At 55.3% G+C, this 11,663-nt stretch overlaps 1 protein-coding gene across 6 annotated transcripts in view; it reads right to left on the bottom strand.

The window, feature by feature from the left end:
- Positions 1-416: 416 nt before the first annotated feature.
- Positions 417-11,663, bottom strand: part of TOM1L2 (target of myb1-like 2 (chicken)) — a 135,718-nt gene continuing 124,471 nt past the window's right edge. For 5 of the 6 annotated variants that reach the window (XM_011952137.1, XM_011952138.1, XM_011952139.1 and 2 more), the window contains 3 exons: positions 7,832-7,891; positions 5,759-5,795; positions 417-4,708 (listed from right to left, as the gene is read on the bottom strand). In XM_011952137.1, coding sequence (XP_011807527.1) covers positions 4,560-4,708; positions 5,759-5,795; positions 7,832-7,891 — 246 coding nt within the window. In that variant the 3' untranslated portion in view covers positions 417-4,559. The remainder of the gene's footprint in view (positions 4,709-5,758; positions 5,796-7,831; positions 7,892-11,663) is intronic. The other variant, XM_011952141.1, reaches the window with a different exon arrangement.

Raw genomic sequence — 11,663 nt, 5'->3', positions numbered from 1 at the left:
TCTGCAGATGATGCCCAGCCCAGCTGTGGCAGCCCTGCTGAGGGTGGGGGCTGGGGCTTAGAGGGGTTCGGGGCTGGCTCAGGCCTGCTTGCTCAAGGCCTGGGTGCCCTGGGCAAGGATGAGTGGCCTCCTCCTGCCCATCTGGGACCTAGGGTGAGACCTAGGAACAACCACGGCACTTGGTCCTAGAGCTCTCAGGCAGGTTGTGGCAGGTTCACAGCTGCTCCCACCGACACCACAACCTAGGCCATGCACAGGGATTTTCCCGGCCAGGTAATGGGCTGCTCAGGCAGCCTGGGCACTGGGGAAGGGTGGACTGAGGGTCCCCATGACCACCTCTGCTTAAAGAAAGCAGGTGGTCAAAACTGGCAAGCCCTTCGGACAGTCGTAGACAATTCAACAGACCACACAGGCACAATTTGTTCAATTGCTTATTTATTGTGGAGTATTTTACATGCAAGAACCCAACTAGAGAGAGGGTATCCGGAAGGAGGGCCAGTGGGGTGGATGGATGCTCTGAGCCTCGGGTGCACTGACCCACCCTCCAGAACCAGCTCTGCCCACAGAAACACATGACAGTGACAAGAACACTAAACTTCTAGGACGAGTGGACAGCAAATGCAACATTCAACACATTCCTCTTTTCAGGTAGCCCCCAACAATCCTGAGAATCCTCACAATTAAGTGCAAACTTTAGGAAATAAATATCTGTCCCCCTCTCCGGGAGAGCCTGGAGGTATGGACAGACAGAAGCAGTTCTGACTCAGGGGCTGATGGCTGCTCCCGGCAGCTGCAGGGGAAGCCTGTCTTGGACCCCACAGATAGGAAGGGCTGGTGACGGGCACTGGGGGAGGCAAGCACTTCAGGGGCTGACAAGCAATGTCTCTGGGGTGGAAACATTTCTCTCTGGGTGGGGAAGACTGGCTGTAACCCAAATGGGTGAGATGTCCCCACAGCCGACAGTGGAGAGGCTCCTGGGGGCCACCCAGCAGTGCCAGAGGCTGAGGCCAGGCTGCAAGCAAGCGCTCCTTCACACTGCTCTTCCAGAGCTGCAGGGGCTGGCCTGGCCCCAGGTGGGCCCATGGCCTACCCTGAGCCATCCAGAAGGCTGGGCCCGACTGAGCTAGAGATGTGTGTCTGCGGGGACCCAGGATGGGGTGTGGCAGTGGGAAGGAGGGGGGCAGGAGTGTGGGCATTGGCAGCAGCTGCCCTGCGAGCATCTGTTGCCCCTGGGCCATGCAGAGCCCTTGCCCCAACTCTCCCGGCTGGGTCGTCTTCTCCCCAGGGGCTGGAGTGACAGCACAGGCCCCAAGATCACCAGGTGGCAGGGTGGGGAGGTGGGGGAAGGCCAGTGAACCAAGGCACCATCACTCACGTGGAGGCGCTAACAGAAAGACAGGAGGACAGAAAGCTGGATGGTCACCTTTCCCTCCAGCCCAGGCCAACAACCCCTTGAGGCTCCAAAGCCCCTTGTCCCATGCATGCTGGTAAGCGAGCCGGTCATTCTCTCAGCCTGACCACAGCTGGTCTGCTCAGTGCCTGCAGGCTGCCCAGCCAGGGCCACTCTGTGGCAGGCGGGCCGAAGGCCCACGGTGCCGGGGGCCCAACTGCACATGGCGCCATTCTCTGCTGCCCACTGGCCAAAACGGTAGGCAGGAGGGAATGGCTAGTTTTCACATCTCAGCACACAATGAACACAGAAAGGGTTAAACACATTCCCAAGAAAATATTTTGACAAAATAAATATTTTAACCTATAATCAGGTATAATTAGTGCTTATGAGGAATCCCAGCAATAATTTAGTGTAATTAAGTATATACTGTATCTGTGATTTCTAACACTCACAGAGAGGCTGGTGGGCCTTGAGAGTCCAGGTTTCCTGACAGGATCGCGCCCCCTTCCTGGACCAGGCAGCCTGAGGACTGTGCTCCCCACATGGTGGAGTCTGGGAGCAGAGACCTCAGGACAGGACATCTCGCCAGGGCTGAGCGGAAGCCCCTCTAGGTCACTGGGGCTGTACTTGCTTCCTGTGCAGGTCTCAAGCAAGAGCTCCCTCTGCCTACAGGTGGGGAAGGCTACCTCTGGATAGGAGGTGCAAGTGGGCACTGGAAAGCCACCCGAGGGGTGGCTCCAGGCCAGGAAGGCAGGTGATACTTGTCAGCATGGCCAATGGCCTCCTGCCAGCCCATACAGGTCCACCACTCCCTGCTGCCCCTGGGGCAGCCAGGCCTCTCCAATCATGGCTGGCAACCAGCTGGCACTGGAGCCAGAGCGGGAGCTGGAACTGGGGTGGGGCAGCTCTGGGCGTGGGTATGAAAACAGCTTTGCTGGGGGCTCCCCAGGAGGGTACCTATCCCAGCTTCAAGCACTGTGGAAGCCCTGCTTCTTTCAGAGCCTCCAGGCTCCTGACCTTTCGGGACTCCCCGTTCCATGGGGCAGGGATGCTGGCTCTTCCCTCCGAGGACACTGGGTCTGGGCTACAGTGCTGAGGCTGCAGAGCACTGACTGCCCGAGGCCCAGCCGCCCACCACCCGTAGGCCCAGCTCTGGCAGGGCTTCAGAGACAACCCAAGTCACAACCCAAAGGCAGCCAAAGGGCTGGGGCCTCTGGGTGCACCTGGGCCATCCCAGCCACCTTTTCTGCAGCTCAAGTGAAGCCAGCTGACTTCAGAAGTCTTGACATTCAAGCTGGCCTCAGGGAGGTCTGTCTCTGAGAAACATTGAGGAGACAGGCAGGGGCTCATCAAGTGTCAGGGAGCAGAGAGGCCAGGTGTGGCACGTACTGCCAGAGAGGACAGGGCTAGAATCAGGCTGGCCAGGCTCCATGGAGGAGCTCCCTGGGTGAACCTGAGGAACTGGAGTGTGACATCCCCGCTAGTCCCACCCTCAGCCAGACTGAGGTCTCCTCTCAGGAGGAAGCTGGAGGGCTGCTAGCCTGGCACGGGGTCCTGGGTCGGGCAGCACTTGCTCTTCACTGAACAGTTCCTGTTGGTGCTCAGCATGGCTCCCAGCTGAAGTCACCATCCTGAATGCTCCCCAAAGACCGTGTCACTGGTCTCTTCTCCTGTCAAGCCCAGCCCCCTTTCCCTGCTTGGCTGGTGGTCTCGGCCATCCTGCCAGATGGGAAGGGCTAACTACACCATGGGTCAGGAACCTGTGCTGACCTAGGCAGTGCATGCTGGAGGGGTCAGGAACAGACTGACCCAGTGAGCTGGGCCCAAGACGCACGGGGGTGTGTACAGCTGCAGCATTCTCCTTCTTCTGAGCAACAGCAGCTTGTTGAGAGGTGTGGGGGAGGTGTCTGGCTGGACCAGCACCTGGGATAACCCATGAGTCCCTTGCCCATGGCCAGGAGACACACCAATGAGGACACAGGATGGGAGTGTATGTTACCAGCCCCTAGCTGCTCTGTCTGCCTTCAGGACCAGCTTGGGGAGACAGTATAAATTGGTGGCCAGAGAACCTCTGAGGTGGGAGGAGGCCAGGCTGTCAGGACAGTCTGTGCAAGCAGGCCAAGGCCAATGCCAGAGAGCAGTGCGGGGGCCTTAGTGCTGCTCAGGCCTCTCAGTCATTGGGAACCTCCAAGTGTGCTGCAAAGTTCTTTACTGCTGGCTCTGGAGGCAGAGGTGTGAGGCTACGATAGGCCAGGCCACAGCCTTGAGTGTGGCCCATGTGCACACCTGCGACACTTCCCCAGGCAAGCCAGAGCAATGCCTCCAATGCAAGCCCCTCCACAAGCCAGGGCCAGGTGTGTGGGTGTGAGCCTGCAGTGTGTGCACGGCAGTTTGGTTTATTGGTAGTGTTGTCTCAGCAGCGTGCCACATGGCCACCATCTGCGGGCTGCCTGCTGCCCTCCCAATTGTCCTTGGCCCTCTCCCTGCCCTGGGAGCCTGCAGGGCCCCTTGGTGCCAGGCTCAGCTGCTGAGCCAGCTCGGGTGTGAAGCCTGCGCTGGCAGCTGAGTGATGGAGAGAGGGTCAAGGTGAGAGACCCTCCGTGGACACCCAGCAGAGCCTTCTCAAGTGCCGACAAGCCAAACGTCACAAAGTGACAAGTCCAAGGAGGGAGACCAGGCCCCAGGTGGGTGCAGCGCACCCTGCTCTTCCAGAGATGCCACAAAGACCCTTTGGGGAGAGAGGTGCCCAGGTGGGCAGAATGCCTGAGAAGGTTGCTGAGCCAGGCAGAGGTGAGCACAGGGCAGGGCCAGGCCTGCTCCTTCTTCGTGGGTGGGTGGAGGAAAGACAGTCTGGGTGGTCTGCTCAGGAAGCACTGCCTGGGGCTGGGCCACTCTGCCCACTCTTCCTTGGAGGAAACATGGGCAGAGGGGCCCGTAGTGGGAGGGAAAGGAGTCTCTGGCTGCAGCTGTCCCACCACTCAGAGAAAAGAAGGTGGCTGAAGCTGGCCGTGACTAGTGGGAAGCCTGGGAGCAGACACGGTGGCATTTCCATGGAGACACAGGTGTGCAGGCCGTGTGGAGCTGGGGATGCAGGAGTGGCCAGTGCCTGGTGTCCATGGGGTGCGAGTGGGGACCCGCCATCTGGGGAGGCAAACCACAGAGCCGCTCACAGGGCGAAGAGGGCATCCTCTGACCGCTCTGGCTTCTTCCGGCCAGAAGGGTTTGAGGCTGGGGCAGGAGCCTCCATGGGGGGCGAGGGGAGGTCAGGAACCATTTCAGCAGCTTTGGCTCTTTCTTCAAGGAATTTATCAAACTCTGCAATACAAACCAAGGCAAGGGTCAGGGTTGGTGAGAGCCGGCCACCAGAGGAGGCGCACCCTTCTACTCCTCAGCTTGTTTCCTCCTCTAGGGCAGGCATGAAGCCCACCTAGGAGGGGAGGGCTTTGTAAGCTGCAGTGTTGGGAGAGGGTCCCGGCTGTGCCCAGCCCTCCGGCCCGGTAGGGAAAGGCTCTGGAAAACACAGCCCAGAGCGCTCACCCAACCACTGACCATTTTCCAAATCAGCACTGGGTTTTGTCCATTTTCCAGTTTGTCCATTTTGTCCAGTTTGTCCATTTCCAGTTTTGTCCATTTTCCAGATCAGCACTGGGGGTGGGGCAGGGTAAGCTGGAGGGGCCGGCTCCTGATTAACCAGGCAGGAACCATCCCACCTACCCTACCCTTGCCCACCAATGGGGGAGACTGACGAGATGCTGAGGAAGGCAGTGGGGAGGGGAGGGCCCCATTTATATGGGCATCCAGAGCTCAGGAGCAGGGTCCTCTAAAGTTTTCCTCCCTGCACAGCGGTCTGGTCACAGGGTCTGGCAGACTTGGGGAGGGGCGACAGGAGCATGGAGAGGCAGGTGGAGAGGGGCAAGATGAGCTCGGGGAGGCAGGATGTGAAGGACAGAGGATGTGGGGGGTAGCCACGTGGGAGAACGAAGACCTCGGAGAGGCTCCTCTCTTCTGGCTCAGTGGCCCAAGGGTCCTGATGCGCACCCCCACAAACTGCGCGTGTCTGACCTGGGCTGAGCACCTGTGGCTCGGGACCAGGTGGCAATCTGCACCTGCTATTCACCAGCTCTGCAACTTTGTGGAAGTCACATGTTCTTTCCGACCTCTGTTTCCCAATAAGCAAGATAAATCACACTTCCTAAATCAGCATAAGACCTGGGTGGGACCAAGCCAGCCGTGAAGTCCACGGCTCAGGGCCTGGCACCAGTAGGTGCTCTGGCAGCGGGGGCTCCAAGGTGATGGGGGCTGGCTCCTGTGCAGCCTGGGCAGGGGCAACAAAATGGGGTCGTAAGGCCATTGGCCAGGCCATACCTTCACTTGTGACACCCTCCTCCAGGTCATCGCCCTTCTGTGGGAGGAGCAGAGAGAATGAAATTAGGGCAGTGGTCCGAGCACTGCCCGCCCAGCCACCTCTGTCTGCCCATGGCCACCCTAGGGCAGCACTACCCAGGGCAGCCCAAACAAAACTTCCTAATTTCCCCTGTTTCCAGATTTCTGTAATAGTAAAATACTGCTCTTCTTATTGGAGAAAGAGAAGCCTTGTTTCAAAAAACAAAAGCAAAAAAATTCAAATATGTTTTAGGTTTTGATCCTCCAGAAGGGCTGGAAAGAAAACTCCAAAAACGGTGCAGGCTGGTTCTCCAGCCTGGGCTGAGGAGGGCAGGACCCTACCTTCAGCACTCTTGAGGCTCTAGGGAGAGGCACAGAGCAGTAGCCACAGGGGTGCAGCCTGAGCTACAGAGCAGTAGCCTGAGCACACCCTGAGCACACACAGGGTCACGTGTGCCCAACACAACACCCACTCGCTGCCAGCCACAGGGTTTCTGGGAAGAGGCTGTTCACACCAATAGCTGGAAACCGCACGAGGCCTGGATGGCTCAGGGCCACAAAGCCCACAGCACAGGGCCTGTCACTCAGTAGGTACTTTGAGAAGCCATGTCCTGCCGCCTCCTGGGAGCTGCACCAGCCTCCTCCTGTGGCCCAGATTGTATCACCTGCTGCTGGCTCCGGAAGCAGCCATGGAGGTTCTGTGCACTCAAAAGTTAAAGCGCATCAGATGTGATTTTGTTTGGAGAGCACAGTAGTGCCTTGAGTTCAGGGGCTTCCCTGGGGACTGGGGAAGAGCAGCATGTGCAGGGCCTCATTGGGAAGGGGCAGGATGGGGAAGTGACAAAGCCCCGGGCTGGGCTAGGAGACCTGGGTTCCTTCCTGGCTCTACCACTGACCTGCTATGTAGCCTTACTGGACACATCCCTTCCCTGTCTGGACCCTGGGGTCCCCCTTAGAAATTAAGGAGCTTGGTGCTTCCTGCCTTGCTTCTGCGAGAGAAGCAATTTCTTTCCGAGGCATCCCCTTGGGAAAGATGTCCTGGGGTGTGTTCTTCCTCCCTGACACCCAGGCAGCTGCCTTCTTTGGCAAGGCATGTGTTTGGAAAGCCTGACCTTCTGGGGAGGAGGCCCAGAGCAGCCAGAGGCCCCAACCTGAGGCCTGCTGTCCTAGTGTGGGAGGTGGCCAGGTCACCAGCCCAAAGATAGCCAGGCTGACCCTGTGGTTAAAGAACTCAACAGGCTCTTCTGCCTGGGGACAAGGCCCCCTGCAGAGGAGGCAGCTAGGAGGGAGATGAGGTATCTCCAGCTATGGGGGAGAATCCAACTACCCCATGACTCTGGGCAAGCCATTTCCCAGAGTGCACTTCTTCACCTGCCACCCTGACCCCCTGCTGGGCTGCTGAGAGTGAAAGTGCTTTGTGAAGAACAGAGGGAGGGCCAGCAGTTATCACGGGCAGCCACTGCAGCTCTCCTTTCTTGGGACCTGTTGCCATTTTCAGATGCATAGTATCCTCATCTTCTAGCCCTATCTCTAGGATGGAGACAATGGGTCTTTGGGGCAGGGGCTCTTTTAAATCAAAAATCAGGAAGGGAGGAGGGGGATGACAGCGAATTAAAAACAAAAGCACTGTGTGTATACTTCACAATTAAAAAAAAAAAGAAATGAAAACAAAAAACAAAACAAAACATGCTCCCCCCACACTCCCTCCCCCCAAAAACCAAAGCACGCACACACATCTTAAATGGAAAAGAAACTGGGGGGAAGGCAAGTGTATGTTTTGGAGCCGGCTAAGGCTAGGACTGTGTGGGTAAAGGAGTTGGTGCCCAGGGCCTTGCCCCAGCACAGCTGGCCTCCGCAGGCCTGGAGGCCACCGCAGCATCCACAGCTATGGGCTGATGTCGGGGAGGAGGAGCAGCTACGGAGCGTGCCCAGACCTCCCTTCTCCACTGACCCAGACAGAGGTGGAGCCCCTGCTGATGCTCCCCCAAGGCCTGTCCTCAGAAGAGCCTCTGCCGCTCCACACCCCACACATGAAATAGAAAAGTCGAGTCTCACCAGGTCGGTCCTGAGCCACACCTCAATGTCGTCCATGACAGAGGGCTGCGCAACGGGGATCTATGGAGGCGACAAGCAGCGGGCCAGGCAGCCCCCACACAGCCAGCGAGGGGAGACAGAACACCGGAACAAAGAAAATCATCAACAGCAACCCCAAATAAAACCAAAATGTACACAGAGCAAAAAAACACAATTGGCACGGCACACAGGGGCAACACAGGGCAGCCACGTGTGAGATGGCAGGTGAGGAAAGCAATGAGGTGCAAACGATAAGAAGCAGGCTGCCCAGCAGGGCCGGCGGTAAGGAAGGTGGCTGTACGCGTTCTTGAAATGGAGAACTTTTTGACTATGGGTGTCCACTCTCACATTGCGGGGCCTCTCAGCCAGGGGCTGCAAAACACCTTCTAAACCTCAGGAAGGCGCTGCCATGCAGGCTGATTTTGAACTCAGCCACTATGACAGTCCGCTGTCAAGCCCAACCCAGGGGAGGCCAAGTGACGGCCTGCCCAGAGCAGGGTACAGGTGCTCAGAGGGCAGGGCAGCACCAGCCCTGGGGGATGCAGGCGGGGGTCTGTTTGCTCAGCTGAAGAGATTTTGAAATGCATCCTGGTGCGTTTCTGAGTGGAGAGAGAGGAGGTATGTGCTCTGTCGGGCTGGGTGTGGCCTGGTAGACAGAGACAGGGCCATCTTACCATCAACAGAAACACAGCAAAAATGAGGGCTCTGATGACAAAGGGGACTATGGGGCTCTAGTCTTCTTTGTGTCTCTTTAGGGGAAATTCATGAAGCAGTCCTGAAAGCAACAGCTCCCTTTAGTCTCGTCCTTTCTTCCCTGTGTTCAATGGCTGGCTGTGCTTCAGGAGTCAAAGAAACAAAGTTCAGCTGAGCACTGGGACACTGCAGCCAGAGCCAGGGAGGTGGCGGCTTCCAGGCAAACTCAGGTGTACCACGGGGGTGCCTGAACAGTCACCTTGTTTGGGCCCCTGTGCCAAGCACCTCAGGCACAGAGACTCTGAAAAATCCATGTGGCTAAGAAGGTTTAACTTGCTGTCAAATATGACCTGATAAGAAGTAAAGGCAAACTTTAACTCCCCAGAAGCCATGTTAATGGAATGTTGGCTCCAGCCTAGAGAAATGAGGTGATGGCCCTTAATCACCTCCTCGCCTACCCTGGCTCTGGGAGGTTCCCTTTCAGGGCTCACTTGCAAGACCCCTGTTTCTATAGAACAATGCCATCACTGTGTCTAGAGCTGGCTTCACCCAATGCCATGATCTACGGTAAGACTAAAGTAAAAATAAGCAGTAAAAGGAATACCCCAGTGTCTATCAAATGTAAAAAATAACACGACCTTCACAAAGAAAAAGAACAAAGAACATACATCACCAGCAGTGATGTGACAGCTCCAGTGCTGGAGGTTGACACCGGCTGCTGCTGATGGGGGAGGGTGGTCTGGGGCCCCAGGTGGAGTCCAGCACTCTGAGCAGGTGTCTGCGATGCCACCAGAGCTCTTCCCTCCCTCAGTGGGCTTGGCTGGCCCCTTGCTCTGAGGAATGTGCTTGCGTCCTACCTTCGGACCCAGTGTGGGAAGCCCACAAGAGCACTTTCAGAAAGGCCCAAGCCAGTCACTGATCAGATTAGGAAACGTCTGTGTTGCCCATTATTTCTTTGACTTACTGGGGACTTAAGAATGTTGAATTGAGCAGGGCATGGTGGCTCACTCCTATAATCCCAGCACTTTGGGAGGCTGAGGAGGGTGGATCACCTGAGGTCAGGAGTTCGAGACCAGCCTGAGCAACATGGAGAAACCCCATCTCTACTAAAAATACAAAATTGGCCGGGCGCAGTGGCTCAAGCCTGTAATCCCAGCACTTTGGGAGGCCGAGACGGGCGGATCACGAGGTCAGGAGATCGAGACCATCCTGGCTAACACGGTGAAACCCCGTCTCTACTAAAAAATACAAAAAACTAGCCGGGCGAGGTGGCGGACGCCTGTAGTCCCAGCTACTCCGGAGGCTGAGGCAGAAGAATGGCATGAACCCGGGAGGCGGAGCTTGCAGTGAGCTGAGATCCGGCCACTGCACTCCAGCCCGGGCGGCAGAGCGAGACTCCGTCTCAAAAAAAAAAAAATTAAAAAAAAATAATAATAAAAAAATACAAATACAAATACAAAATTAGCTGGGTGTGGTGGTGTGCGCCTGTAATCCCAGCTACTAAGGAGGCTGAGGCAGGAGAATCACTTGAACCCGGGCAGTAGGAGGTTACAGTGAGCTGAGATCATGCCACTGCACTCCAGCCTGGGCGACAAGAGTGAAACTCCATCTAAAAAAAAAAAGAAGAATGTTTAATTGAAAAGGTATCAGGGAGTCTTATCACCCAGAACTGAAGCTCAGAAAGTCAGAGGCATCTCCAGAGAGAAAACACCCCCACACTAGTGGTCAGAGTGCACACCAGCCCTGTTTTACACCTGACCAGCTTTCGTCCACTTAGCAGAAACTGAGATTAGATGTCCTGAGCTTTCCAATGTGTTGCAAAAGCTAGAAAAAGACATTAAGAGGTCAGGGGCCTTCAACCTTCAGATTTTTCTTGTTAATTGTTTTGTTGATGTTAAAGAACAAATCCCTTGAGGCCTTGGGTCATACTTTAATTTTCTTCTTTGGGGATTAATCTTGAGAGCCAACATGCTCAGAAAATAAACAATGACACTTAAGAAATTCCTCACCCCCTCAAAAATAATTTCCCAAAAGCTGGATCATGGGAACCCTTTTCTTCTCTGTCCTAGATTTTTCCATGTAATTGGTATGTTTATGGAATGGCATCCTCCAGCCCAAGCCCTAGAGGGCAGACTGAGGAGGAGAGGGCACTTGGTAGGGTCCATTTGGGCCCTCGCACTCACTGGTGGCAGGACCTGGGGTGAGTCACTCCTCTCTGGACCCCACTTTCTTCACCAGAGAGCTCCCGAGTTTCTTCTATCCTAAGAAGCCTCAGAGATTTGGGTGGAGAGGCAGGAGGCATCTGTGAAATAAGGCGATTGCTAGGTTGTATTTGGCTTTCAATTCTTATGACTCAGAAGAAGAAAGTTATGACTTCACTTTCAGGTTGGTGCTTCTGTTTTCTAATTCAGAAACCCAGGGATGTCAGAAATTATTGGAATTGACTCATTACAATATGAAAGCCACTTGGCCTCAGGGCGTGAACCATGGTGAAGCAGGGTGATGGTTAACAGTTAAGCTTACATAACGTAAGCTTAAATTGACTTTCTCGTGGCTGGACACAAAACCTTAGCTATCTAAACCTGTTGTCCTGGTAAATAAATGCCTTGAGTATTATAACAGGGCAAAGTTCCTTCCAATAATGTAGGTGCTATCAGACTCAGACTAAACACGTACACTGCTTAGAAAATATGAACTAAAGAAACTGTAGGCGGCTGAGGATGCGCGCCTTGTCAGGCTAATGGGAGGGAAGTAGGGCCCTGGCTGGAGGAGGGGGCACTGCACTGAGTCTTAGGGGACTCTGTTTCTTCGCTGCAGCTTTGGGCGAGTCACCAGGCCCCTAGGAGGCCTCAGTGTCCTCATCTGTCAGACTAGGAGCAGGCCCAGCAGATTCCTAAGAAGGCTGTTGGCTCTGATATGTCATAGTTTTATTTTTATTTATTTATTTATTTATTTTGAGACAGAGTCTTGCTCTATTGCCCAGGCTGGAGTGCAGTGGTGTGATCTCAGCTCACTGCAACTTCTGCTTCCCAGGTTCAAATAATCCTTGTGCCTCAGCCTACTGAGTAGCTGGGATTACAGGCGTGAGCCATCACACCTGGTTAATTTTTTTTTTTTTTTT

Source organism: Colobus angolensis, unplaced genomic scaffold (genome assembly GCF_000951035.1).
Source record: "Colobus angolensis palliatus isolate OR3802 unplaced genomic scaffold, Cang.pa_1.0 Scaffold335, whole genome shotgun sequence".
Lineage (NCBI taxonomy): Eukaryota > Metazoa > Chordata > Mammalia > Primates > Cercopithecidae > Colobus > Colobus angolensis.
This window is presented reverse-complemented; position numbering and strand designations above follow the sequence as displayed.